A 26,659-nucleotide genomic window follows, 5' to 3' on the forward strand; every position below is an offset into this window, starting at 1 on the left:
ACACAGGGGTCCACCCAGAGGGGGTCAGGTAGTCTTTATTGGGGTTCAGGTAGTCTTTATTGGGGTTCAGGTAGTCTTCATGGGGGGTCAGGTGGTCTTCATTGGGGTTCAGGTGGTCTTCATGGAGGTTCAGGTGGACACTTCATGGAGGTTCAGGTAGTCTTCATGGAGGTTCAGGTAGTCTTCATGGAGGTTTAGGTGGTCTTCATGGAGGTTTAGGTGGTCTTCATGGAGGAATAGTTGGACTTCAAGGAGGGTCGGGTGGACTTCATGGAGGTTTAGGTGGACTTCGTGGATGGTCAGGTAGTCTTCATGGAGGGTCGGGTGGACTTCATGGAGGTTTAGGTGGACTTCGTGGCGGGTCGGGTGGATTTCGTGGCGGGTCAGGTGGATTTCGTGGCGGGTCGGGTGGATTTCGTGTAGGGTCGGGTGGACTTCGTGGAGGGTCGGGTGGACTTCAAGGAGGGTCGGGTGGACTTCGTGGAGGTTTAGGTGGTTTTCACGGGGGGTTGGGGGGGTCTTCATGTTCCGATGGAATCTCCAGCTCCACTAGCAGTGACTGATGTATCTCACCACGGTTGTACCAGTATTCAATACACAGTATAACGGGATTCAGCCGTCAGAGCATAAACACAACACGTTATAACAACACAGTAACAAGGTAATAAACACACAATGACCTCAGTCTGCCCAGACACCAACCTAAACCTCTTACTGTGAGATGACTTCTTAATGGTCGACGTGGTCCTTCTAGTCAGCAGATAAACTATTCTTCTTTCTTATAACCGGCACAAAGTTGACGTTAACGGGGAGAGAACGCGGCATAGAAGTCTTCAACTCAAATCAGGCTTTTGGCTGAACAAGCAGGCCCGAGTTTTTGTCTTTGTTCAAATAGGCACATGGTGAGGCCCAATAATTCAATTAAATTAAATTTATTTTGTACAGCCCAAAATCACAAATTTGCCTCAGAGGGCTTTACAATCTGTGCACATGCGACATCCAATGATGTCACTGTGATAGATTTAGTTTCTATGATCGTCATCATCATTGTCCTCTGTCTGTTACACTTATCAACTACAGATTAAGCTTCATTACATCTTCATTCATTTCTGTTTGTGTGTAATAGTATATCATTGTAATAGTACTATTAATGAGTGTAATAACTGTGTAATAATACTATTAATATGCGTATAATAGTGTAATAACAGTGTAATAATATAATAACAAACTGTAATAACTTGTAATAATATATATTAATATGAGTGTAATACCAGTGTATTAACAGTGTAATAACAGGTGGTCTCTGTCCTCAGTGAGGCCGTTCACCACCACAGTGAAGGACATGCGGCTGCACAGAGATGACTTTGAGATGCTGAAGGTGATTGGACGAGGAGCTTTTGGAGAGGTATGACTTCCTGTTTGTTCAAGGCATGTTTCCTCCTCGTCTCCTCTCTCCTCTGTTCTCATAGTGGGAGGGACTAAGACGCAAAGAACAGAAGCCACGAGGCACAACATTAGGAAATGAAAAAGACCCTCCATCTTCTTTACAGCCTTTCCTCTTCTTAACTCCTCATCTCTCCTCCTCTTCCTCCTTCTCCTCTTTCTCCTCTTCTTAACTCCTCATGTCTCCTTCTCCTCCTCTTCCTTTTCCTCTTCCCCCTTCTCCGTTTGATATTGTGACTCAAAATGCATCAATTCCAGAAGAAAAGTTCAGAAAATATTCCATAATCTCATAAAAAACTCTGTGTGTTGTGTGTGTGTGCGCGCCCATTGTCCACATACCAGAGGTAAAGGTGTGTCGAAGCCACACCCTCCTGCTGCCTCAGTATATAAACACACACAGAGGTCTCTATAGACAGCTGTGTGTGTGTGTGGTACAGGTGTGTGTGTGGTACAGGCGTGGCTCTGAGGTAAAGTCTGACTCAGAGTTTAATAACCTGTTTGAACAGACTTCATGTCAACGAGAAGAAAAACAACGTCTGTAACGTTTCCCTGAACCTGAATGTCTCTCTCAGGTTGCTGTGGTGAAGATGAAGCACACAGAGAGAGTTTACGCCATGAAGATCCTCAATAAGTGGGAGATGTTAAAGAGAGCGGAGGTGAGTTATTGATCACAATTATTGGTTCTCCACACATGGCATCCGTCCCCCGCGCATGACAGACGTCCCCCGCGCATGACAGACGTTCCCCGCGCATGGCATCCGTTCCCCCCTTCCCGGCATCCGTTCCCCCGTTCCCAGCATCCGTTCCCGGCATCCGTTCCCCCGCACATAACAGACGTCCCCCGCTCATTGCATCCGTTCCCCCGCTCATTGCATCCGTTCCCCCGCTCATTGCATCCGTTCCCCCGCGAATGACAGACGTTCCCCCGCGAATGACAGACGTTCCCCCGCGCATTGCATCCGTCCCCCGCGCATTGCATCCGTCCCCTGCGCATGACAGATGTCCCCCGCGCATTGCATCCGTTCCCCCGTTCCCGGCATCCGTTCCCCCGCACATAACAGACGTCCCCCGCGCATTGCATCCGTTCCCCCGCGCATGGCATCCGTTCCCCCGCGCATGGTAGACGTTCCCCGCGCATTACAGACGTTCCCCGCGTTCTATTCTACATATGCAGGTGAGTTTAGAGCTTGGTTCCATCTTCAGTCCAGTTCTGGTCCAGGCGTGTTCGACCTAACGTGGATGATGTTAACATGTTTGTTCCAACATGTGATAGTTTTCTGGATGTTAGCGTGTTGTATTTAACATGTAAACATGTTCTGTGTTCAGACGGCGTGTTTCAGAGAAGAACGGGACGTTCTAGTGAAAGGAGACAGTCAGTGGATCACAACGCTGCACTACGCCTTCCAGGACGACAACTACCTGGTCAGTACTGGTGCTACTGCTGCTGGTACTACCGGTACTACTGCTGCTGGTACTACCGGTACTACTGCTGCTGGTACTACCGGTACTACTACTAGGTTAGGGGTACGCTCTGTGATTGATTGATTGGTTGGTGATTATTACATTAGTCATTTAGCAGTCGCTTTTATCCAAAGCGACTTACAATTCAGTATCTATCACATTCTACTAGGGCTGCAACAACGAATCGATAAAATCGATAAACTTAGATTATTAAAAGAGTTGGCAACGGATTTCATTATCGATTCGTTGTGTCGCGCGATTATTACACCACTCAATAAGTCGCGGAGATGTTTGAGTATAAAAAAAGTCACAGATATCCCGGGAAACTAAACGCCGTCATGTCTGGTTCATAACATTGTCCAGAGGAGCTCTGTTAATTTTATCGAAGTGTATTCACTGTGTCTATCAAGCCACACGTCGCTGTTTGCTACAGCTGTATGAGCCCCAAATAAACTGATTTGGCTGTGATTTAACGGCAATAAACCGACAAAAAGGGACTCCGAAATAACTACGTGATGATGCCGATTTGTAGGCTACTTGTCTTCTCAATGGAGCTCAGACGGATCGGTGCTAGGCTATGCTAACATTGTAGCAGCTCCACCAACACTCAGAATAACGTCATCTAGACATAAATACGGCAGCATCTATTCATTGTTTGTACCATATGGTTTACACACACACATTTATACACATAGTTTGGTCCGGTCTCTATTGATATGAGGTATCGTAGAGCTCTGGGTGAACACAGACGGCTACAGTATTTATTTCCTGATTCAACAACGGCAGTCAGTGATGACAGGAGAAACATCTCAACGCTGATAGGCTATCGCGCTGGGGCGAAGTCATCCAAGGTGTGGGAGCATTTCACACTAAATAAATCGAAAAAGTGTGTTAATTGCAAGATATGCAAAAGCGACATGGCATGGCACGGGAGCACCACGGTGATGATTCAGCACCTAAAACGTAAACATGTTGGAGTCCTTGATGAGGAGGAAGGATGTTCAACAGCAGGGTTAGTCACTACAGAATCCTACTTTTGTTCCGTTTTGAAGTGAGGAACGTAACGTCCCTCCAGTAGCTCTTCTGGTGCTGGTGTTTACTCGTTATCCAGCTTGACAAGTTAGCGTTAGCTCGTTAATAACAGTAGTAAAGCAGGGGTGGTATAGTTTGCAAAACTAAAGACACGTTTTTATTCACTCGCCTTTTTTGGCCCATTAATATCCGATTCATAGATTATTAAAATAATCGTTAGTTGCAGCCCTACATTCTACACCGTAGGCACAGCTACGGGAGCAATTTTGGGGTTAAGTATCTTGCTCAAGAAACATCGACATGTGACTAGCGGAGCCGGGGATCAAACCGCCGATCCTCTGATTGAAGGACGGCCCTGCTCTCCACTTGGCCACAGTCGCTCTATAACTGAGTATAAATGATCACTGAGTTGTTATTGGTTGGTATTGATCTGTTGTCTCCTGGTAGTACCTGGTGATGGATTACTACGTGGGCGGGGACCTGCTGACTCTGCTCAGTAAGTTTGAAGATCGTCTTCCAGAGGACATGTCCAAGTTCTATGTGGCTGAGATGGTACTCGCCGTCCACTCCATCCACCAGCAGCACTACATCCACAGGTACTGGTTCTACTGGGATCACTGGGGGAATGTGGAGGCTGAAGGTGTTTTAATGGTTATTTAGTGTGTTTAAATGGTTAGTTAATGTGTTTTAATGGTTATTTAATCTGTTTTAATGGTCACTTAATGTCACAGAGACATTAAACCAGACAACGTCCTGCTGGATGTTAACGGTCACATCCGCCTCGCTGACTTCGGGTCTTGTCTCCGGATGATGGAGGACGGCACGGTAACACACCAACACTCTCGTTATTACGTTGACTTTAGTCCTCCAGGGACAGACTTAAGGACTCTGTGTCCCTGGTTGCGATGCAGGTGCAGTCTTCTGTGGCCGTGGGGACCCCAGACTACATCTCCCCAGAGATCCTGCAGGCAATGGAGGACGGGATGGGCCGCTACGGACCGGAGTGTGACTGGTGGTCTCTGGGAGTCTGCATGTACGAGATGCTCTACGGGGAAACGCCGTTCTACGCCGAGTCTCTAGTGGAAACCTACGGCAAGATCATGAACCACGAGGTCAGAGTTCAGTCTGTGGATTCACTTCAAACTAACTCTAAATTAAGTCAAAATAAGAAAAGCTGTGAGACTTTGGTCTGATGAAGTTCTTTCAGGATTTCTCTGACCAACAATGAGCCAGAATACTGAATCTAAGCCGTTTCCAGGTCGTCTGTCTCTTGGCTCTCGTCCTACTTCCTGTCTTCTAAATCTGGACTGGTCTCAGTGGACTAGTCTCCATTTCTGTCCTCTTTACTTCCCTCTTTGTCTCCAGGAGCGTTTCCAGTTCCCGTCTCACGTGGCCGACGTGTCCGAGGACGCCAAGGACCTGATCCAGAGCCTGCTGTGCTCCAGGGAACACCGACTCGGCGCCAACGGGATCTCCGACTTCAAGAGCCACCCATTCTTCAGCGGGATCGATTGGGACAACATCCGGTCGGCCGAGGCCCCGTACATCCCCGACGTGTCCTCGCCCACCGACACCTCCAACTTCGACGTGGACGACGACGTCCTCAAGAACCCGGTGAGGACGAAAAGTAGTCACGTTGTACAGGTGTTCCGCTTATTAACCCGTCAGTCTCGTCATTCAGGTCTCTAGTCATTCAGGTCCTGTCTCTTGTCCTTTAAGGCCCTGCCTCTAGTCTCTCAGGTCCTGCCTGTAGTCTTTAAGGTCTCTAGTTTTTAAGGTGCTGCCTCTAGTCTCTCAGGTCCTGCCTCTAGTCTTTCAGACCTTGCCTCTAGTTGTTCAGGTCCAGTCCCTAGTCTTTAAGGTCCTTCCTCTAGTCATTGTGGTCCGGTCCACATTAAAGACCCTTAAAGACCGGTAAAGACCTGTCGACGTTCTCATGCACACTCCAGAATATAAAGGTGGTCCAGTCTAACAGTGTTTCTCCTGCAGGACATCACCCCTCCCATGTCTCACACTGGTTTCACTGGTCAGCACCTCCCCTTCGTCGGCTTCACTTACACCACCGACAGCTGCTTTGCTGACCGCAGCTCCGTCAGCCAGACGGGACTTGGCCTCCGTCAGGAGGAGGTGGGAGGAGGAGGAGGAGGTCAGGAGGTCGAGGCCTTCGAGAGGAGGATCCGCCGACTGGAGCAGGAGAAACAGGAGCTGAACCGCAAACTGCAGGGTGAGACAGACAGACAGAGTTTAAACAGTGTGTTTAAAGTGTACAGGACTGAAGTATTTATTGGATGTAGTACTCCTGACCTCGGACCTCTGTATCTGCAGAGTCCACTCAGGCCCTCCAGGCTCCAACTCGAGGAGGAACTCTGACCCGAGACAAAGAGATCAAGAAGCTCAACGAGGAGATTGAACGGCTGAAGAAGAAGCTGGCAGGTCAGAGTGGTGGTGGTAGTATTAGGAGCAGCAGTACTAGTAGCAGCAGTATTAATGACTTCAGATTCAATCTTTGGTCATGTTCAGCATCAATATCCATCAGGTGAGTAAGCCCCGCCCCTCTTCTGTGGTAGACTCTGATAGGCTGGAGCACCAGCTGGAGGAGGCGGTCACACTCAGACAGGACTACGAGAGCTCCGCCTCCAAACTGAAGACCCTGGAGAGGCAGGTGAAGACCCTGAGACAGGAGAAAGAAGAAGTCCACAAGGTAGTTCTCATCACTGATACTGTTCTCTGGTCTACCCAAGTACATATACAGTGGGGAAAAAAAGTATTTAGTCAGCCACCAATTGTGCAAGTTCTCCCACTTAAAAAGATGAGAGATGCCTGTAATTTTCATCATAGGTACACTTCAACTAAGAGAGACAGAATGGGGGGAAAGAATCCAGGAAATCACATTGTAGGATTTTTAATGAATTAATTGGTAAATTCCTCGGTAAAATAAGTATTTGGTCACCTACAAACAAGCAAGATTTCTGGCTCTCACAGACCTGTAACTTCTTCTTTAAGAGGCTCCTCTGTCATCCACTCGTTACCTGTATTAATGGCGCCTGTTTGAACTCGTTATCAGTATAAAAGACACCTGTCCACAACCTCAAACAGTCACACTCCAAACTCCACTATGGCCAAGACCAAAGAGCTGTCAAAGGACACCAGAAACAAAATTGTAGACCTGCACCAGGCTGGGAAGACTGAATCTGCAATAGGTAAGCAGCTTGGTGTGAAGAAATCAACTGTGGGAGCAATTATTAGAAAATGGAAGACATACAAGACCACTGATAGTCTCCCTCGATCTGGGGCTCCACGCAAGATCTCACCCCGTGGGGTCAAAATGATCACAAGAACGGTGAACAAAAATCCCAGAACCACACGGGGGGACCTAGTGAATGACCTGCAGAGAGCTGGGACCAAAGTAACAAAGGCTACCATCAGTAACACACTACGCCGCCAGGGACTCAAATCCTGCAGTGCCAGACGTGTCCCCCTGCTTAAGCCAGTACATGTCCAGGCCCGTCTGAAGTTTGCTAGAGAGCATTTGGATGATCCAGAAGAGGATTGGGAGAATGTCATATGGTCAGATGAAACCAAAATAGAACTTTTTGGTAAAAACTCAACTCGTCGTGTTTGGAGGAGAAAGAATGCCGAGTTGCATCCAAAGAACACCATACCTACTGTGAAGCATGGGGGTGGAAACATCATGCTTTGGGGCTGTTTTTCTGCAAGGGGACCAGGACGACTGATCCGTGTAAAGGAAAGAATGAATGGGGCCATGTATCGTGAGATTTTGAGTGGAAACCTCCTTCCATCAGCAAGGGCATTGAAGATGAAACGTGGCTGGGTCTTTCAGCATGACAATGATCCCAAACACACCGCCCGGGCAACGAAGGAGTGGCTTCGTAAGAAGCATTTCAAGGTCGTGGAGTGGCCTAGCCAGTCTCCAGATCTCAACCCCATAGAAAATCTGTGGAGGGAGTTGAAAGTCCGTGTTGCCCAGCAACAGCCCCAAAACATCACTGCTCTAGAGGAGATCTGCATGGAGGAATGGGCCAAAATACCAGCAACAGTGTGTGAAAAGCTTGTGAAGACTTACAGAAAACGTTTGACCTCTGTCATTGCCAACAAAGGGTATATAACAAAGTATTGAGATGAACTTTTGTTATTGACCAAATACTTATTTTCCACCATAATTTGCAAATAAATTCTTTAAAAATCAGACAATGTGATTTTCTGGATTTGTTTTTTTTCTCATTTTGTCTCTCATAGTTGAGGTATACCTATGATGAAAATTACAGGCCTCTCTCATCTTTTTAAGTGGGAGAACTTGCACAATTGGTGGCTGACTAAATACTTTTTTTCCCCACTGTAAGTGGCTCAGCTAAGATCAGGTCTAAGTACCCTCAGGTCCATTAGGATCCGGTCCAAGTATCCTCAGGTCCATTAGGATCCGGTCCAAGTATCCTCAGGCCCTTTAGGATCAGCTCCAAGTATCCTCAGGCCCTTTAGGATCAAGTGTAAGTACCCTCGGGTCCATTAGGATCAGATCTAAGTATCCTCGGGTCCATTAGGATCAGATCTAAGTATCCTCAGGTCCATTAGGATCTGGTCCAAATATTCTCAGGTCCATTAGGATCCGGTCCAAATATCCTCAAGTCTATTAGGATCAGGTCTAAGTATCCTCAGGTCTATTAGGATCAGGGTCAAGTATCCTCAAGTCTATTAGGATCAGGGTCAAGTATCCTCAAGTCTATTAGGATCAGGTCTAAGTACCCTCAGGTCTATTAGGATCAGGGTCAAGTATCCTCAAGTCTATTAGGATCAGGTCTAAGTATCCTCAGGTCCATTAGGATCAGGTTCAACAAACTACATTGTATATATATTATATGGTGATTTGGTCGAGCTCATTCCTGGAAGTGGTCTCTGGTTTTGAACATGACCCCCCCCACCTGAATGTGACTAGTCCAGTATCAGCTGTGTCTTGAACCACACCTGGTCTCCTCCTGTGAGCAGCAGCTGGCGGACTCTCTGGAGCGTCTGAGGAGTCAGACGAAGGAGCTGAAGGAGGCTCACTCTCAGAGGAAGTTGGCCCTGCAGGAGTTCTCAGACCTGTCGGAGAGGATGGCCGACCTGCGGTCCTCCAAACAGCGTCTGTCCCGTCAGCTCAGGGACAAAGAGGAGGAGATGGACACCCTCCTGCAGAAGATGGACGCCATGAGACAGGAGATCCGCAAGACAGAGAAGAACCGCAAGGAGGTGAGAGAAAGATTTAAGCCCCATGACCCCCGGGGGACTTCTCACCATCAGTCACTTCCTCTCCTTTACAATAAAAGCCTTGTATGTGTTTGTCAGCTGGAGGCTCAGCTGGACGATGCGAAGGCGGAGGCGCAGAAGGAGAGGAAGCTGAGGGAGCACAGTGAGGTTTACACCAAACAGCTGGAGACAGAGCTGCAGAAGCTGAAGGTCAGAGGTCTCACACACACACAAGCATGTTTGTACTTCTGCACTTGTGAGGACCCTCTTTGACCCTCACACAATCAATCAATCAATCAATTAATGGTGACACTCTAAAACTCAAACTGGTTCTTACTAAATTAACAGAAGTGAGTGATTGTGGTCCTGGATCTGGTCTCAGTCTCAGCAGGGTCGAGGGGCAGTAGCCGGGGGGGCGGAGTTTCAGCAGGAGCTGTCCCGTCTGAAGGCAGATCTCGATACGAAGATCCTGTTCTACGAGGAGGAGCTGCTGAGGAGAGACTCCTCCCACTCCTCCGAGATCAAAAACCTCCGTAAAGACCTGCACGAGTCCGAGGGGGTGCAGCTCGCCGCCAACAAGGAGCTGCTGCAGCTACGAGACAAGCTGGACAAGGCCAAGAGGGACAGGTGAGTCCTGAACCAGGTCAGCAAGAGGGGCAGGTGAGTCCTGAACCAGGTCAGCAAGAGGGGCAGGTGAGTCCTGAACCAGGTCAGCAAGAGGGGCAGGTGAGTCCTGAACCAGGTCAGCAAGAGGGGCATGTGAGTCCTGAACCAGGTCAGGAAAAGAGGCAAGTGAGTCTTGAGACACAGTTCAGTCCTAAACTAGGTCAGAAAGAGGGGCAGGTGAGTCCTGAACCAGGTCAGCAAGAGGGTCAGGTGAGTCCTAAACCAGATCAGCAAGAGGGTCAGGTGAGTCCTGAACCAAGTCAGCATGAGGGTCAGGTGAGTCCTGACACAGGTTTTGTTTTGTTCCTGCAGACAAGCAGAGATGGATGAAGCTGTTTCAGCTCTGAAGGAGAAATCTGAACGAGAGAAAAACCTTCTGACAGAAGAAAACCGCAAACTTACGGCTGAAACTGACAAGGTGAAGTACTGTAGTCCTCAAGTTCTGAAGTACTGATTATTGAAGTCAAGTATTGTAGTCCTCAAGTACTGACGTATTGAAGTCAAGTATTGTAGTCATCAAGTACTGAAGTACAGTTCCCGAAGTCTTGAAGTGCAGTCGTCTTGAAGTGCAGTCGTCTTGAAGTGCGGTAGTCTCGAAGGGCCGTAGTCTTGACGTACGGTAGTCCTGACTTAAAGTAGTCCATTAATTAAATATATGAAATATTGTGACTGCACATGATCAGTTAGTAACACTACTTTTCTCTTAGCTGTGTTCATTTGTGGATCAACTGACGGCTCAGAACCGTCAGCTGGAGGACGACCTGCAGGACCTGTCGTCTAAGAAAGAGAGCGTGGCTCACTGGGAGGCTCAGATTGCAGAGATCATCCAGTGGTGAGTCCGACCAGGAGGAGGTGCTCTGTGTTACTAACATGTGTGTCTGGTGGACCAGGAGGACGTGCTCTGTGTTACTAACATGTGTCTGTGTGTTCAGGGTGAGCGATGAGAAGGATGCTCGAGGCTACCTTCAGGCTCTGGCTACCAAGATGACGGAGGAGCTGGAAACACTGCGCAGCTCCAGTCTAGGAACAAGACCTCTGGTAACACACACACACATACATACAGAACCAGTTCTGGAACCAGTAGCAACACCACAGATCCCACGCACCTTTCAAACCCGGAGAGCCTGGAATTCTTTCACAAAAGTTTTCAGCTTGCTGTCTCAGGGGTCCCTGGGTCAGGAGTAGCACTGTGTTATTGTTTTTTCATTTCACTTTACCATCTTTGTCTTTTTAGTGTTGGTCTATTACATAAAATCCAAATAAAAATCTGCTGGGCTCTGTAGATGTTCTCCATCAGTACCACTGACTGTCTCTGCCCCCCCCCCCCCCCCCCTCGTAGGACCCCCTGTGGAAGGTGCGTCGCAGTCAGAAGTTGGACATGTCAGCTCGTCTGGAGCTCCAGTCGGCTCTGGATGCAGAGATCAGAGCCAAGCAGCTGGTTCAGGAGGAGCTGCGCAAAGTCAAAGCTGCCAACATCAACCTGGAGAGGTCAGAGGTCACACAGAGAACAACAGCTTCTCCTTCCTCACCTGCCTGTCTCCTCACCTGTCTGTCCGTCTGTCTGTCTGTCTGCAGTAAGCTGAAGGAGTCGGAGGAGAGGAGTCGGGAGATGGGGGAGCAGGTGGAGAGTCTGAAGAAAGACATGGAGGACAGCCGCTCCCGCTCTGACAAAGGTGAGACCACCTGGAGTCCCTCAGGGTTCAGTTCATGGTCCTGTACGCGGTCCCTCAGGTAAAACTAACCAAATGACCTCATTCAGGTGTTCACCTCTAATCTGGTTCTTTGCAGGTCTGAAGCTTCCAGACTTCCAGGACTCTATATTTGAATATTTCAACACGTCTCCTTTGGCTCCTGACCTCACCTTCAGAGTGAGTCACCTGTCTGTCTCACCCGTCTGTCTGCTCGGTTGTCTCAAGCCTCTTTTCCTTGTGACCTCTTAATACAGTGGTTCTCAACCTGAGGCCCAGGGCCTCCAAAAGGGGTCACGTGATGATTAAACCTGAGACCAGCTGTTGCTAGGATAATTAGTTTAAAGGTGTCACAAGACAAACAGGATGTGAAACATCTCTTGTTGTTGTTGACTTTACTACCTGTGAATCACATCCTGATGGGGGGGGGTAATAATCAGAGATACATAAACACTTTCTCTTTCATGTTATGAACAAAAGTAAATACTGTTAGAATTACAGTTACCAGTGTTGTGATGAGGTTGATCAAACCGTCCAAAGTGAGTGAAAAAAAACTATTTTTACAACTATTTTCTGAATTATTTTGTGAGTTTAATCTCAGAGAATATTCAAGTATTTTTCCCATAAAGTTACGACATTAATTTAGTAAATTCAGAGATATTTTTTTCTCTGAATATTCCTCCCCCTAGTAACAATATTACAACTCTTATAACGGGAACATATGAAGAGTACCTGGTATTTAACCCCGGAACTCACCAAGCAGCAGGTCACGTGATGTCACGTGATGATGATGATGTCACATGATGATGATGATGTCACTCAGGTGTAGTCTCTGAAGCTGTTTGTTTCTCTCTGCTACATGGAGGCGTCAGTTTGCTCCTCCTCCTCGCTGCTCGCTCTCTGGGAAGACGTAAGTTCATCTGCCATGTTACCCACAATCCCCTGCATACCGATACCCTTATCCACAATCCTCCGGGGCAGCTAGCTGTCAGATCTAACCTCAGTTGTTGCTGCTAGCTTTGTGCTAATAGTAGCTAGACTCCTTTAACTCCAATGACCTCACACCTGTTTAGCCACCTTTCACTTGATTGGCTCTCAGGAACATCAGCGGGTTGTTCAGCCAATCAGCAGACACTAAAGGATCCCATCACTGAAGATTTGGCTACATTTTACTGCTATCTGGTGAAATATTAGCTTGTTCGCTACTTATAGAGCTTTTGACCAAATCCCATGGTCTTCTTCAGTGAAACTACCAGGTCACATCTATTTATTTCAATGAATAAATAAACATCCTGTGGCTCTGGTCTGTAACAGACAGAAGCCTCCACAGGGGGGCGCCACAGAGCTACTGCAGGAAGGGAATCAGAGTAAAAACTCTCCCTCTTTCTCTAGTTCATGAATCAGTGAAACATGAAACATATTCATATTATCACTGAGGTCCATCCACAATAAACGTCTAATCAGTATCACAGTAATCCAGTGATAGTTGTCTGTACGTCCATGTTTCACTGAGCCGGATATAAATGTGATGTATAAATAATGTTTGCAATGAACTATAACCTTTCCTTCACAATGATTTAATACTGAGCTGTAATTTCAGGAGAACTCAGTGTTTACTTAATAAACTCAGTCATCAGTAGAAACACAGTTGGACTGAGAGGTTTTCATACATGTTGAAGTGTGTCAACAGTGATGTTCAATGTTTCCTCTCTTTGACGTTGCAGACCGCAGACATAGACTCCACCCCCCTGAAATCAGAGACCACGCCCCCTTCACCCTCCACCACCTCCGAACACGAGGTCAGTCGCAAACACGGATCCTCCACGTATGTGATAAGGGCGTCACCATCTCAATTATGAATCAAAGCAGGATGGTCTTTTCTCACAAGTATTTTTTCTCTTCAACAAAAATCTGGTACCTCGTAGCTTCTGTTATACAGGTATTTAAAAATGTAAATGACAGGCCAGAAAAGCAAGTTTCAATTGGAAATCGAATGGTGAAGTTGAATTGTGGACTCAGAGAATCGTGACTGATCCTTTACCTGTCCTTACCTGAGTCTTGTCCCGTTTGTTTCAACAGGAAGTTAAAGCTGCGTCAGTCCCAGCGAGCCCCTCCCCCACCTACCAGAGCTCAGCACTGACCACACTAAAGGTACGCTACTGTTTCCCCAGGTGAGATGTCACCTGTAGGGGGTAGGAATACTAAATAAAGTGTGGTACCAGTGAAGCCTTTGACACGGACAGCTGCGGACACCACGATAGTGTAGTAGTTCTGTTCTTACTACCTCCTGGAGTCCGCTTGGAGGATACGTTACATGTGCAGACGCTTCAAGCATACGTGTCTGCTAAGTCACAACAAAGTGGAGAAACAAAACCTATGCCTACACTCTCTGATGACGGACCATGGCCAACCCTAGCGGACCCTGGTGGACCTTCACCAACCCTAGCGGACCCTGGTGGACCTTCGTCAACCCAAGCGGACCTTTGCATTACAGTCATTTAGCAGACGCTTTTATCCAAATCGACTTACAATTCAGATTCTATCACATTTCTACACCGTAGGCACAGCTACGGGAGACATTTTTGTGCTTAAGTGTCTTGCTCAAGGACACATCGACATGCAACTAGCGGAGCCAGAGCCGAGGATCGAACCACCGATCCTCTGATTGAAAGAAGGCCCTGCTCTCCACTTAGCCACAGCCGCCCTTTTGCCAACCCTAGCGGACCCTGGTGGACCTTCGCCATCCCAAGCGGACCCTGGTGGACCTTAGCCAACCCAAGCGGACCCTGGTGGACCTTAGCCAACCCAAGCGGACCCTGGTGGACCTTCGCCAACCCAAGCGGACCCTGGTGGACCTTTGCCAACCCAAGTGGACCCTGGTGGACCTTAGCCAACCCAAGCGGACCCTGGTGGACCTTCGCCAACCCAAGTGAGGCCTTCTTTCAATCAGAGGATCGGTGGTTCGATCCTCGGCCTGGTGGACCTGTGCCGACCTTAGTGGACCCTGGTGGAGCTTCGCCGACCCTAGCGGACCCTGGTGGATCTATGCGGACCCTGGTGGAGCTTCGCCAACCCTAGCGGACCCTGGTGGATCTATGCGGACCCTGGTGGAGCTTCGCAAACCCTAGCGGACCCTGGTGGATATAAGCAGACCCTAGCGGTCCCTGTGGGACGCTAGCGGTACCACTGACCTTAGTGGGACCCTGGCAGAACTAGCGGACCCTTGCAGACCCTGTCAGACATATGTACACCCTAGCAGACCCTGTTGGATGTGGAGTGTAATGTGGGTTTAACACTGTAGTATCTGTCCAGAGAGATGAGTGGAGTAGTTAACTGGTCCAGATGGACTGCGGTAGTTCAGTAATCCAGTCTGTAACGTGATGTTTCTGAATCTTTTACTGGTCTTCAAACTTTTCTTCCAATAGCATCTTTGTCTTTGTGCGAGTGTCATATTGATCATGTTTGTGTGGTGTGTTCACAGCCCAAAGCTCACCAGCTGAGCATCAAGACCTTCTCCAGTCCGACTCAGTGCACACACTGCACCTCACTGATGGTGGGACTCCTCAGACAGGGATACGCCTGTGAAGGTACACAACACCTTCTTATTATCTTAATCTCTAAAAATTATGACACAATTAAGAATGAAAGTTGGTCCCGCCAGGGGCGTTTCTAGGATTCAAGGAAAGGGGGGGCTTAGCCCCAAGGGGAGGGGCATGTTTGCGCGCATAGCACGCGTCAATTTTTTTGGGGCCCATTTGGGGCCGTGGATATCCATTGGTTCAGACAGCTCATAGATTGGTTCAATCAGAAAGAGTGTGATTTTGCTCTGTAGTTTTGCTTGCATTCAGTATATGATAACACAAGAGACAGAATTTCAGGGTTATAGTGAAATTTGACAACACAAATATTAACTTTTCTCAAATAAAGAGACAAATAATTTTCCTGCTTGTAAAGGAAAGACGGATAAACTAGCTTTCATATCCGCGTCACTCCCAAATCCTAACTCTTAAAGGGACCGCACACAATGGATGGAGAATGGACCTGACAGTGTCAACTTTTGAGTTGTTTACTTGTTTTATTATGAGCAGAAGGGATTAAGATGTTGATCAACATTTACATCTATCTTGTTGTCCGTGTAGTTTTTACATACCAGTGATATTTTATGCTCATTTGGACACTATCACTGAGATAAAGATGAACTAGTTCAGTGTCAAATATACCATTCAATGGAAAAAAAACATGAATAACAAAAATCAAAAAACACATCTTAATTATCGAATGATAAATATTGTATGGATTGTACTGGATTGCTCCCTCCAGGTGGGGACGGAGTGCCTACCTCAAGCGAAGGAGTTCAAGTATCTCGGGGTCTTGTTCACGAGTGAGGGTAAGATGGAGCGGGAGATCGACAGACGGATCGGTGCGGCTGCAGCAGTAAAGCAGGCGCTGCACCGGACCGTCTTGGTGAAGAGGGAGCTGAGCCGGAAGGCAAAGCTCTCAATTTACCACTCGGTCTACGTTCCTACCCTCACCTATGGTCACGAACTCTGGGTCGTGACCGAAAGGACAAGGTCGCGGCTACAAGCGGCCGAAATGAGCTTCCTCCGTAGGGTGGCCGGGCTCAGCCTTAGAGATAGGGTAAGGAGCTCGGTCATCAGGAGGGAGCTTGGAGTCGAGCCGCTACTCCTTCGCGTCGAAAGGAGTCAGCTGAGGTGGTTCGGGCATCTAATTAGGATGCCTCCTGGACGCCTCCCACTGGAGGTTTTCCAGGCACGTCCAACTGGGAAGAGACCCCGGGGAAGACCCAGAACACGCTGGAGGGATTACATCTCCCAGCTGGCCTGGGAACGCCTCGGGATCCCCCAGAATGAGCTGGAACATGTTGCCGGTGAGAGGGAAGTCTGGGTCAGCCTGCTTGGCCTGTTGCCACCGCGACCCGACCCCGGATAAGCGGAGGAAAATGGATGGATGGATGGAAATATTGTATGATGGGCTGAAATGGAAGGAATCTTCTTATATCTGGTCAATGAATTGGATGATATAGCGGTACAATAGCGTTATGAGGGACACTATGACATTTAGTGTTCACTAGCAGTGATTATAAACAACAACGTTCTATAGGGACTGATATTATTGTTTCGAAATACTAGAGAGATATATTAATGCAAAGAATAGAGAGATGTCGATAGTTATTTATTGTATTTAGAATTCGCTCGTTCACACTCTTGCTCACTGGAGACAGCTTCTAACACAATAGCTAGCTAGCTTAGTGTTAACATAGCCCACTACAATATTCCCTTTCATTTGCCTCAAGTAAACCTAAATTTAAGCAGGTAACAATCGTTAACAACTGCAGATTCATTCTGTAACTACCTGTACTTACAATTTCACTCCGTGCATCATTTACTTTGAGCTAAACTCCTTGGCTATAATCCTGGTTGTCGTTGACGAGAGACGTTACTTGGCAGAGTGAGAAAGCCAGCGCAGCAGCGTCCCCAAGGTCCTAGTGCCCGGGGTTTATATCGTTAAGTATGATGATAGGCTATTGGATTGTAATTTGAAGGGGGAGAAAACATACAAACCAGAAGCCCCCCTAAAATAGGCCTAACGACGCCCCTGGTTCACGCTAATGTTACCATTGGAATCTCTGTTCATAATTCTTCTTCTAGTGAATCTCATGTTTGAGCGGCTAAAGGAGCTCAAAAGCGTAAAACACTTTGTACTTGCAACAGAAGTAGTGAAGATTTATGTTTTATGGGTTTTAATCATGGGTGTGGCACCTAGATGTATGAAATTTGGTCGACATAACATGTGGAGACGCCCAAAAAAGCCTCTGGAGGTAAAACATAAAACCCAACAGGAAGTCGGCCATTTTGAATTGAATGTGATGTTTTGGGCCATTTCCAGGCACTTTAATTAACTCCTGCTACAGATTTCACCGGATCGACTTTGGTCAGCACAGTCTTAAGACCTTTGTGATGCTAAACTGTGAAGCTTTTCAGTTTTCTTAGAACCATGTTGCCGTAACGTGGATCAGAGTCCAGTCCTGAAGACATCTCCACTCCAACATTGACCCATATTCATAGCGCCAGCTACTGGCAACAGGAAACTACATGCTTTATACACCGATGTACTCCTCCTAGCAGGTAGACCAGATCCAACTGAAATGTTGGGTGACCGTGGCTAAGTGGAGAGCAGGGCCGTCCTTCAATCAGAGGATCGGCTGTTCGATCTCCGGCTCCGCTAGTCGCATGTCGATGTGTCCTTGAGCAAGACACTTAACCCCAAAAATTGCTCCCGTAGCTGTGCCTACGGTGTGATAGAATCTGAATTGTCTGCTAAATGACTGTAATGTAATGTAATGTTGTCGGACTGTTTGTTTCCTGGTTAGACGGCAACGGGTCCTGAAAGGCTGATAAGATATAGTTATTTGTTCCAGACTAGTCAACACAAAGGTCCTGACTCTGTCTGTCTCTCCTCAGTGTGCTCCTTCATCTGCCATGTTTCCTGTAAAGACCACGCCCCCCTGGTCTGTCCAATCCCAGCAGAGCACGCCAAGAGGCCGCAGGGCATCGACGTCCAGAGAGGCATCGGCACCGCCTATAAAGGCTACGTCAGGGTAAGTGATGAGGTCATGAGGCATCGGCACCGCCTACAAAGACTACGTCAGGGTAAGAGATGAGGTCATGAGGTATTTGCACTGCCTACAAAGGCTACATTAGGGTAAGAGATGAGGTCATGAGGTATGGGCACTGCCTACAAAGGCTACGTCAGGGTAAGAGATGAGGTCATGAGGTATGGGCACTGCCTACAAAGGCTACGTCTGTAAGAGATGAGGTCATGAGGTATAGGCACCGCCTACAAAGGCTACGTCAGGGTAACTGCTGCCGTCTTTCTTTCAGATCCCAAAGCCCAGCGGCGTGAAGAAGGGCTGGCAGCGAGCCTTCGCTTTGGTCTCCGACTGTAAACTGTTCCTCTACGATGTCCCAGAGGGGAAGTCCACCCAGCCGGGGGTGGGGGCCAGTCTGGTGCTGGATCTCAGGTGACTGTCAGCACTCTGTAGTCTACAGAAGGTTTAGGGTTAGATTTGATCATTCTGGTTTATTGATATTAAGATAAGATTACATTACAGTCAGTTAGCAGACGCTTTTATCCAAAGGGACTTACAATTCAGATTCAATCACATTTCTACACCGTAGGGAGCAACGGGAGCAATTTTGGGGTTAAGTGTCTTGCTCAAGGACACATCGACATGCGAGCCAGAGCCGGGGATCGAACCGCCGATCCTCTGATGGAAGGTCGGCCCTGCTACCCACTTAGCCACAGTTGCCCAGATAATCCTTTAACTTGTTCTCGTGTGTTCCAGAGACGAGGAGTTTTCCGTCAGCTCCGTCTTGGATTCTGATGTGATCCACGCCACCAGGAAGGACATCCCCTGCATCTTCAGGGTAGGTAGATCTCCTGTGACCTCTCGCTGTTTGACCTCTGACCTCCATGTGACCCCTATCCTTTGTTTTTGCCACGATCAGGTGACGTCGTCACAGCTGATCTCTCAGCTGTCGGCGCTGTCTCTGCTGGTGCTGGCGGAGAGTGAGGTGGAAAAGAGGAAGTGGGTCCGGATCCTGGAGGGTCTGCAGAGCATCCTGACCAAGAACCTCCTGAAGAACCAACAGGTCCACGTCCTGCACGAGGCCTACGACGCCTCGCTGCCCCTCATCAAGACCACGCTGTCTGCTGCTGTGCTCGGTCAGCGACTACTCCTACTACTGATACTACTACTGACACACTGTGTACTGAGTACTAGTACTGATGAATATATGTTTCCTGTCCCTACAGACCGGGAGAGGATCGCTCTGGGAACCGAAGACGGACTGTTTGTGGTGGAGGTCACCAGAGACGGTGAGACAGGCGGACAGACGGACATTTGGACTGTTGATAATCGATTCATGTCTCACCTCTCGCTGTCTGTCTCTCTCTCGCTCTCCCTCCAGTGATCGTGCGAGCAGCAGACAGTAAGAAGGTTTATCAGATCGATCTGATCCCGAAGGAGAAGATCGTCGCTCTGCTCTGTGGTCGGAATCGTCACGTTCACCTCCACCACTGGGGGGCGCTGGAGGGAGCCGAGGGAGCCTTCGACATCAAGCTGACGGAGACCAAATGCTGCCAGGCTCTGACCACCGGGGTGCTCCGACCCGGAGGCCCCGCCTGCCTGCTGGCTGCCGTCAAACGTCAGGTCAGGATTCTGGAGGACGGGACCAGGACGGTGAAAACCACCTCGCTACGGTTCTGCTCCTGTTCTAACGTTGTGGTTCTGATCCTCCAGGTTCTGTGCTACGAGATCACCCGGGCGAAGCCCCACCATAAGAAGCTGTGGGAGGTGCAGGCTCCGGGCACGGTGCAGTGGTTGGGCATGGTGAGGGAGCGGCTGTGCGTCGGTTATCCTTCGGGCTTCGCTCTGCTGGCCCTGCAGGGGGAGTCGTCCCCCATCAGCTTGGTGAGCCCGGCCGACCCGTCGCTGGCCTTCCTGGCCCAGCAGCCCCTGGACGCCCTGCACGCCCTGGAGGTGGGATCCACCGAGTCGCTGCTCTGCTTCAGCCAGCTTGGCATCTACGTGGACGGACAGGGCCGCCGGTCCAGAACCCAGGAGCTGATGTGGCCCGCCACGCCGCTGGCATGCAGTACGTTACTTACACCAGTTCATAGACCGTCACCTGATGTGGAACCAGGTTCTAGGTATTCATCAACACCTGTCTGTCTCTCCAGGCTCCAACTCCTCCCACCTGACGGTCTACAGTGAATACGGACTCGACGTCTTCGATATTCACACTGCAGAGTGGGTCCAGACCATCTCCCTCCGCAAGGTAACCAATCACAGCTCGGCACTGCTGGGAACCGGCCAATCGCAGTGTAGCAGCAGTCAATGACATCACAGTCTCTGTCCTCAGATCCGCCCTCTGAATGTTGAAGGAACCTTAAATCTGCTGAGCTCAGAACCTCCTCGTCTGATCTATTTCAGCAACACCTCGTCAGGTAAGGACTCACCTGGACCTGTCTCACTACTTCAGGGTCCTGAAGCTCACCCATCTCTACCTGTCTGTCCTCAGAGGGAGACCTTACCATCCCGGAGACCTCGGACCAGAGCAGGAAGTTAATGGTTCGAACGCGTAGCAAGAGGAAGTTCCTGTTTAAGGTTCCAGAGGAGGAGCGGCTTCAGCAGAGGAGGTGACTCTTTCATTCATGTGTATTAATTATTGTGTGTAATAAATGTGTATTAATGTGTGTTATTGTGTGTGTTGTTTTAGGGAGATGCTCAGGGATCCGGAGCTCAGATCAAAGATGATTTCTAATCCCACAAACTTTAACCACGTGGCCCACATGGGACCAGGAGACGGCATGCAGGTCCTCATGGACCTCCCTCTGGTAACTCCTCCTCCCTGCTCCACCGTCTCCTCCTGCCGGCATGTTCTCCCTCACCTCCTCTCCCCTCCGACAGCTCTGTCCATCACACTGACTCCTCTCTTCTCTCCTCCCCCTGTCTCACCTTCCTCCTCCCCCCTGATCTTCAGGTTGGTGATGTCATCTCCCTCTCCCCCTCTCCATCCCCCTCCCCCTCCTCCTTCCGTCACTCCCTCATCTCTCCCCCCTCCAACTTTGAGCATGTCTATCACATGACGTCGGCGTCGGCCGGCACCTTCTTGCAGAAAGACGCCTCCTCTTCTTCCTCCCAGCAGAGCCTCCTGCAGCCTTCCTCCTCCTCCTCCTCCTCCTCTCCCTCAACCTCCTCTCTGGGAATGGTAGGCCAGCTTCTCTCTGTCTCCCTCACCCCTGCTCTACCTCTCCTCTCCTTTCCTTCACTTGACCACTTGTCTCCTGCCTGGTCTACAGTGGTCTCCCGTGTGGTGGCCTGTTCTTTGTTCTTCTATACTCCGTTTCTCGACTGGCACGTTAAACCGTCCAAATGATGAATCTGCAGACGCTGATTCCATTGCTGTTATTTGATTTATTTATTTTCATTTTCAACAAACTTATTAACAACAACATATAATCGGTCTAAAGTGAGGTCAAAGACTGCCGATGCCCCGTTCTACACCGAGGAAAGACAACCCGAGACTCGGTCCCACCTCTTCCTCTTATCCCAGCTGATCCTCATTAATAACAAAAGTTCCCAAAGAAAAATTATTATTCAGAATACGAATTTAACTTCCATTCATAAATCAAAGGAATGTGTTTAGATCATACAAATATATTAGCAAAATTAAAAATTATGATTTGTCATCAAAACAAAAGAATTCCACAATAAATGTTGACATTGTGGCCTCTACTGCCCGAAGACGTCACAATATATACACACGCCAGTGTTACCGGTAGTGTCGTTGAGGTTCGATTGAGATATCGCTTCTCTCTTTTCTGCATTTTAGATTCATACTCTTGGACTGAACATCCTGTTCTGTACTGAACATATTCATCTTTGTTTGAGAAGCTTTTGGAAATTACATTCTGTATTTGTGATGGAAAAACTTGAACTTAACATTTCTTTACATGAACCTCATTCTGAGCTTCATGTAAAGATCAAGTTAATCCATGGGGCTTTTATTTTGAAAGGGTGGGACTGGGTGTGCGAGAGAGGAGAGGAGACATAATCATAATGTTTGAGAGACAGACAGACGGACAGGAGGTCTAACAATGCCTTTGACTGAACATCTCCAAGGTGTGTGTGTGTGTGTAACTGGTTGCCATGGTGAGGACGCACAGACTGATTAAGAAACGTTGCAGTAATCAGTGATTTTGAACAAAACCCCTAACTCCTTTTAACAAAAAGCAGGAGTCTGAGTGCCAAAATACGGATACCGTGAGAAAGATAAGACTGTCGAACGCGCTGATGTGTTTTTTATGTTTGTGGTGTTAATAATGTGAGCTCCAGAGCAATAGACAAAACTGGTAACGTCGGCTTTCTTTGAGAAATGAGTGGTCAGATTTAACATGGAGTCTAATGGAGCAGTTGGTTGGAGTTCATGTCGCTCTGTGGCTCTTTGAGCCAAATGTGCGACAGCAGATTTCCAAGCTTTTGGGCCAAAAATGGTGTATAAACAGTAAAAATTGTGGGAGCTGGAGCAATTTGTTTGGAAAAATCACAGAATATTTTCCTGCTCTGCTCCACTCTGACAGTTATGCTCTCACTCTAGCTCTTAACGAGCTGCGCAATACACACCCATTATAAAATCTGAAACAGACCCAAAATGTTCCTGAAACTTAATCTGTGACTTCATGAAAACTGTGCTCGCTATCAAAATGTCCATTTGGCTCAATAAAGTGCAGCGTTTTGTCTATGTTTTAAACTTTGAATCATGTTTCTACGTTAATGTACGGCTAGTCAATATGGGCCCAAAGTTAAGTGTTTTTTAGCTCTCTTCACGCCGAAACCCCATTCAAGTCAATGGAGAAATTTTGCTCCGATTTTCGGGAAAACCGCTGGGCGAATCTCTAGAAAATCGATAGCACACGATTCCCGATCAGGCCGCACGTTTTGATGTATTTTTTGCGCAGGTGTTGGCAACGCTGTGTGAGGAGAAGCGCGGCAAACTTTTGTACTTTCGCCCGGAATAATATGATTAAGCCCGCAGGATTATATTATTATTTTATTATTATCAGTGGCAACAAAGCACACTGAACTAAAAATATGGCTCTAACATCCTGTCTTTTCTCACCGCTTTCTGTCCTTTCACTCCATTTTCTATCCTTTCATTCCACTTCCTTTCCTTTCACACCACATACTGTCCTTTTACTCCACTTCCTGTCCTCTCACGCCGCTTCTTGTCTTTGCTCACGACTTCACTCACCTGGTGCTGAATCAGTAACAGTGTGGTGAACTGTAGTCTATAATGTCCCGACGCCAGAAACTACATCTTCCATGAGTCCTTGCTGCAGAAGCCCTTAGTAGTTCATCTGAACAACTTGAGAGTTCGTCGGGGCCGGGCGCTGGTTCCTCGGGGCCGGGCTCAATCAGTCATCCAGGATTCATAGAACCCTAGTTATATCTATAACTCTTGTTTTATATTCGTGTGTGTGTGTGTGTGTGTGTGTGTGTGTGTGTGTGTATAGAGTGTGATGCATTCCTCTCAGGATGACCCAGTTAAAGATAAGCCCCGCCCACTGTCCAGTATCTCCCGGCAACAGAGGAGCAAGACACACATCACACGCACAGCCTCAGGTACACACCTGTACACACACACACAACTGTAAATACACACAACTGTACACACACCTGTACTTGTACACACACACAGACACCTGTACAGGACTGTACAGAACTTTCAGGTATTTTTTGCACGTCAATATTATATATTATCTATATATAATATTATATAATGTATAGATAATAATATATTATATATAGATAATAATATATTATATTGACGCGCTGAGATGTGATGTCATTTAATCTGTGTTTATTGGTTCAGATTTTGGAGGAGCTTCATCTCGAAGCATCTCTGAACTGGACCAGGACCTGGAGGTAACACACACACACGGACATACAAACACACATACACACATAAACACACACAGACATAAACACACACACACACACATAAACACACACACACACATAAACACACACACACACATAAACACACACACACACATAAACACACACACACACATAAACACACACAGACATAAACACACACACACATGAACACACACACACATAAACACACAGACATAAACACACACACACATAAACACACACAGACATAAACACACAGACATAAACACACACACACATAAACACACACAGACATACACAGACACACAAAAACACTCTGTGAATGAGTATTCTGTTGACTCCTCATCCAGAACATCCTCCAGTCTCATATTATGGGATGTCAGGTGGTTCTGATCCAGATTAAATACCAACCTGTAGTTCTTCTGTGGGTCAGAATGGACTACATTTACCATCAACACTGAGTTAGATATCAGAACTACAAAATAGAAGGACAAAGTTTAACACACTTTACATGTCTTTCTCTCCACCTGTCTCTCTTTTGACCTGTATTTATCTCTCTCTCTCTCTACCCGTCTCTCTCTCTCTCTCTACCCGTCTCTCTCTCTCTCTCTACCCGTCTCTCTCTCTCTCTCTACCTGTCTCTCTCTCTCTCTCTACCTGTCTCTCTCTCTACCTGTCTCTCTCTCTCTACTTCTCTCCACCGCTCTCTCTGTCTCTCTCTCCTGTCTCTCTCTCTCTCGACCCGTCTCTCTCTCTCTCTACCCATTTCTCTCTCTCTACTTCTCTCCACCTCTCTACCTGTCTCTCTCTCTCTCTACCCGTCTCTCTCTACCCGTCTCTACCCGTCTCTCTCTACCCGTCTCTCTCTACCCGTCTCTCTCTACCTGTCTCTCTCTACCCGTCTCTCTCTCTCTCTACCTGTCTCTCTCTACCCGTCTCTCTCTCTACTTCTCTCCACCGCTCTCTCTGTCTCTCTCTCTCTCTCTCGACCCGTCTCTCTCTCTCTACTTCTCTCCACCGCTCTCTCTGTCTCTCTCTCTCTCTCTCTACCTGTCTCTCTCTCTACTTCTCTCCACCGCTCTCTCTACTTCTCTCCACCGCTCTCTCTCTCGACCTGTCTCTCTCGACCTGTCTCTCTCTCTCTCTCTCTCTCTACCCGTCTCTCTCTCCCCGTCTCTCTCTCTCTCTACCCGTCTCTCTCTCTCTCTCTCTCTCTACCCGTCTCTCTCTACCCGTCTCTCTCTCTACTTCTCTCCACCGCTCTCTCTCTCTCTCTCCACCGCTCTCTCTCTCCACCGCTCTCTCTCTCTCTCTACCTGTCTCTCTCTCTACCTGTCTCTCTCTCTCTCTCTCTCTACCCGTCTCTCTCTCTCTCTCTACCCGTCTCTCTCTCTCTCTCTACCCGTCTCTCTCTCTCTCTACCCGTCTCTCTCTCTCTCTACCCGTCTCTCTCTCTCTCTCTACCCGTCTCTCTCTCTCTCTCTACCCGTCTCTCTCTCTCTACCCGTCTCTCTCTCTCTCTACCCGTCTCTCTCTCTCTCTACCCGTCTCTCTCTCTACTTCTCTCCACCGCTCTCTCTCTCCACCGCTCTCTCTCTCTCTCTACCCGTCTCTCTCTCTCTACCCGTCTCTCTCTCTCTACCCGTCTCTCTCTCTCTCTACCGCTCTCTCTCTCCACCGCTCTCTCTCTCTCTCTACCCGTCTCTCTCTCTCTCTACCCGTCTCTCTCTCTCTCTACCCGTCTCTCTCTCTCTCTCTACCCGTCTCTCTCTCTCTACCCGTCTCTCTCTCTCTCTCTCTCTCTCTCTCTCTCTCTCTCTCTCTCTCTCTCTCTCTCTCTCTCTACCCGTCTCTCTCTCTCTACTTCTCTCCACCTCTCTACCTGTCTCTCTCTCGCTCTACTTGTCTCTCTCTCTACCTGTGTCTCTCTCTCTCTCCCTTCAGCCGGACTCGGACTCCACCAAACACTCGACCCCCTCTAACAGCTCTAACCCCAGCAGCCCTCCCAGTCCTAACTCCCCCCACCGCAGCCAGCTCACATTGGACGGTTTGGAGATGGATCCCTGAGGCTCCGCCTCCGCGTGACCCCGCCCCCTGAGGGAGGAGGGGTTTTATGAACCAATCAGTCTGCAGACTGAGTTTAGATTTTATTGTGGCGGGGTGAGTCTGAGCTTCCAGCTGCTTTTATTTTTGTTGGATTTGACCTGCTGGGAAGCCCCGCCCCCTGGTTTTAACCCTGCTGATGGCTGCTGTGTGTGACCCTTAGTCTGATTGGCTCTGAGGGACCAATCGCCTCCTCTTCTTCTCTATTAAATAAGTTGTTGATAAGCTTTAGCAGGACGTTAGCTGCCGAGCTAACGGTGACGGAGGTCTCACTCTGATGAAAAAACACTGTATGAATTCATTTTTAAACTTTTGTTAAATTGCACATCATCAATATTGTTGTTTTAGGAGAAAAATAATCTTTGATTTTGTGTCAGTGATGATCTTTCCTGTTGCACCCCCCCCCCCCCCACCCGTGGGGGGGGGGGGGGGAGGGGGAAGACACTACTGCTTTGTTTCACCAGTTAAAGAATCTTTGTAATTATGGAACAGAAACTCAATAAAAGTATCTGAAGAGTCA

At 48.2% G+C, this 26,659-nt stretch overlaps 1 protein-coding gene across 3 annotated transcripts in view; it reads left to right on the forward strand.

Moving 5' to 3' along the window:
* The window catches only part of cdc42bpb (CDC42 binding protein kinase beta (DMPK-like)), a 27,606-nt gene extending 947 nt beyond the window's left edge, over nucleotides 1-26,659 (forward strand). The window contains exons 2-39 of one of the 3 annotated variants that reach the window (XM_076112142.1): nucleotides 1,314-1,405; nucleotides 2,016-2,099; nucleotides 2,770-2,865; nucleotides 4,384-4,532; nucleotides 4,668-4,761; nucleotides 4,848-5,048; nucleotides 5,302-5,550; nucleotides 5,926-6,160; nucleotides 6,262-6,369; nucleotides 6,504-6,637; nucleotides 8,938-9,180; nucleotides 9,277-9,387; nucleotides 9,560-9,804; nucleotides 10,156-10,261; nucleotides 10,551-10,675; nucleotides 10,776-10,881; nucleotides 11,183-11,331; nucleotides 11,419-11,516; nucleotides 11,632-11,711; nucleotides 12,397-12,441; nucleotides 13,256-13,330; nucleotides 13,611-13,682; nucleotides 15,013-15,118; nucleotides 18,014-18,150; nucleotides 18,434-18,573; nucleotides 18,898-18,979; nucleotides 19,061-19,277; nucleotides 19,368-19,430; nucleotides 19,523-19,764; nucleotides 19,855-20,209; nucleotides 20,295-20,392; nucleotides 20,477-20,561; nucleotides 20,636-20,753; nucleotides 20,834-20,951; nucleotides 21,098-21,325; nucleotides 23,631-23,739; nucleotides 23,990-24,042; nucleotides 25,981-26,659. In XM_076112142.1, the coding sequence (XP_075968257.1) occupies nucleotides 1,314-1,405; nucleotides 2,016-2,099; nucleotides 2,770-2,865; nucleotides 4,384-4,532; nucleotides 4,668-4,761; nucleotides 4,848-5,048; nucleotides 5,302-5,550; nucleotides 5,926-6,160; nucleotides 6,262-6,369; nucleotides 6,504-6,637; nucleotides 8,938-9,180; nucleotides 9,277-9,387; nucleotides 9,560-9,804; nucleotides 10,156-10,261; nucleotides 10,551-10,675; nucleotides 10,776-10,881; nucleotides 11,183-11,331; nucleotides 11,419-11,516; nucleotides 11,632-11,711; nucleotides 12,397-12,441; nucleotides 13,256-13,330; nucleotides 13,611-13,682; nucleotides 15,013-15,118; nucleotides 18,014-18,150; nucleotides 18,434-18,573; nucleotides 18,898-18,979; nucleotides 19,061-19,277; nucleotides 19,368-19,430; nucleotides 19,523-19,764; nucleotides 19,855-20,209; nucleotides 20,295-20,392; nucleotides 20,477-20,561; nucleotides 20,636-20,753; nucleotides 20,834-20,951; nucleotides 21,098-21,325; nucleotides 23,631-23,739; nucleotides 23,990-24,042; nucleotides 25,981-26,103 (5,171 nt within the window). In that variant the 3' untranslated portion in view covers nucleotides 26,104-26,659. The remainder of the gene's footprint in view (nucleotides 1-1,313; nucleotides 1,406-2,015; nucleotides 2,100-2,769; nucleotides 2,866-4,383; nucleotides 4,533-4,667; nucleotides 4,762-4,847; nucleotides 5,049-5,301; nucleotides 5,551-5,925; nucleotides 6,161-6,261; nucleotides 6,370-6,503; nucleotides 6,638-8,937; nucleotides 9,181-9,276; nucleotides 9,388-9,559; nucleotides 9,805-10,155; nucleotides 10,262-10,550; nucleotides 10,676-10,775; nucleotides 10,882-11,182; nucleotides 11,332-11,418; nucleotides 11,517-11,631; nucleotides 11,712-12,396; nucleotides 12,442-13,255; nucleotides 13,331-13,610; nucleotides 13,683-15,012; nucleotides 15,119-18,013; nucleotides 18,151-18,433; nucleotides 18,574-18,897; nucleotides 18,980-19,060; nucleotides 19,278-19,367; nucleotides 19,431-19,522; nucleotides 19,765-19,854; nucleotides 20,210-20,294; nucleotides 20,393-20,476; nucleotides 20,562-20,635; nucleotides 20,754-20,833; nucleotides 20,952-21,097; nucleotides 21,326-23,630; nucleotides 23,740-23,989; nucleotides 24,043-25,980) is intronic. The other 2 variants (XM_076112143.1, XM_076112144.1) reach the window with 2 other exon arrangements.

Source organism: Anarhichas minor, unplaced genomic scaffold (genome assembly GCF_050575085.1).
Source record: "Anarhichas minor isolate MPS153535 unplaced genomic scaffold, ASM5057508v1 ptg000047l, whole genome shotgun sequence".
NCBI lineage: Eukaryota > Metazoa > Chordata > Actinopteri > Perciformes > Anarhichadidae > Anarhichas > Anarhichas minor.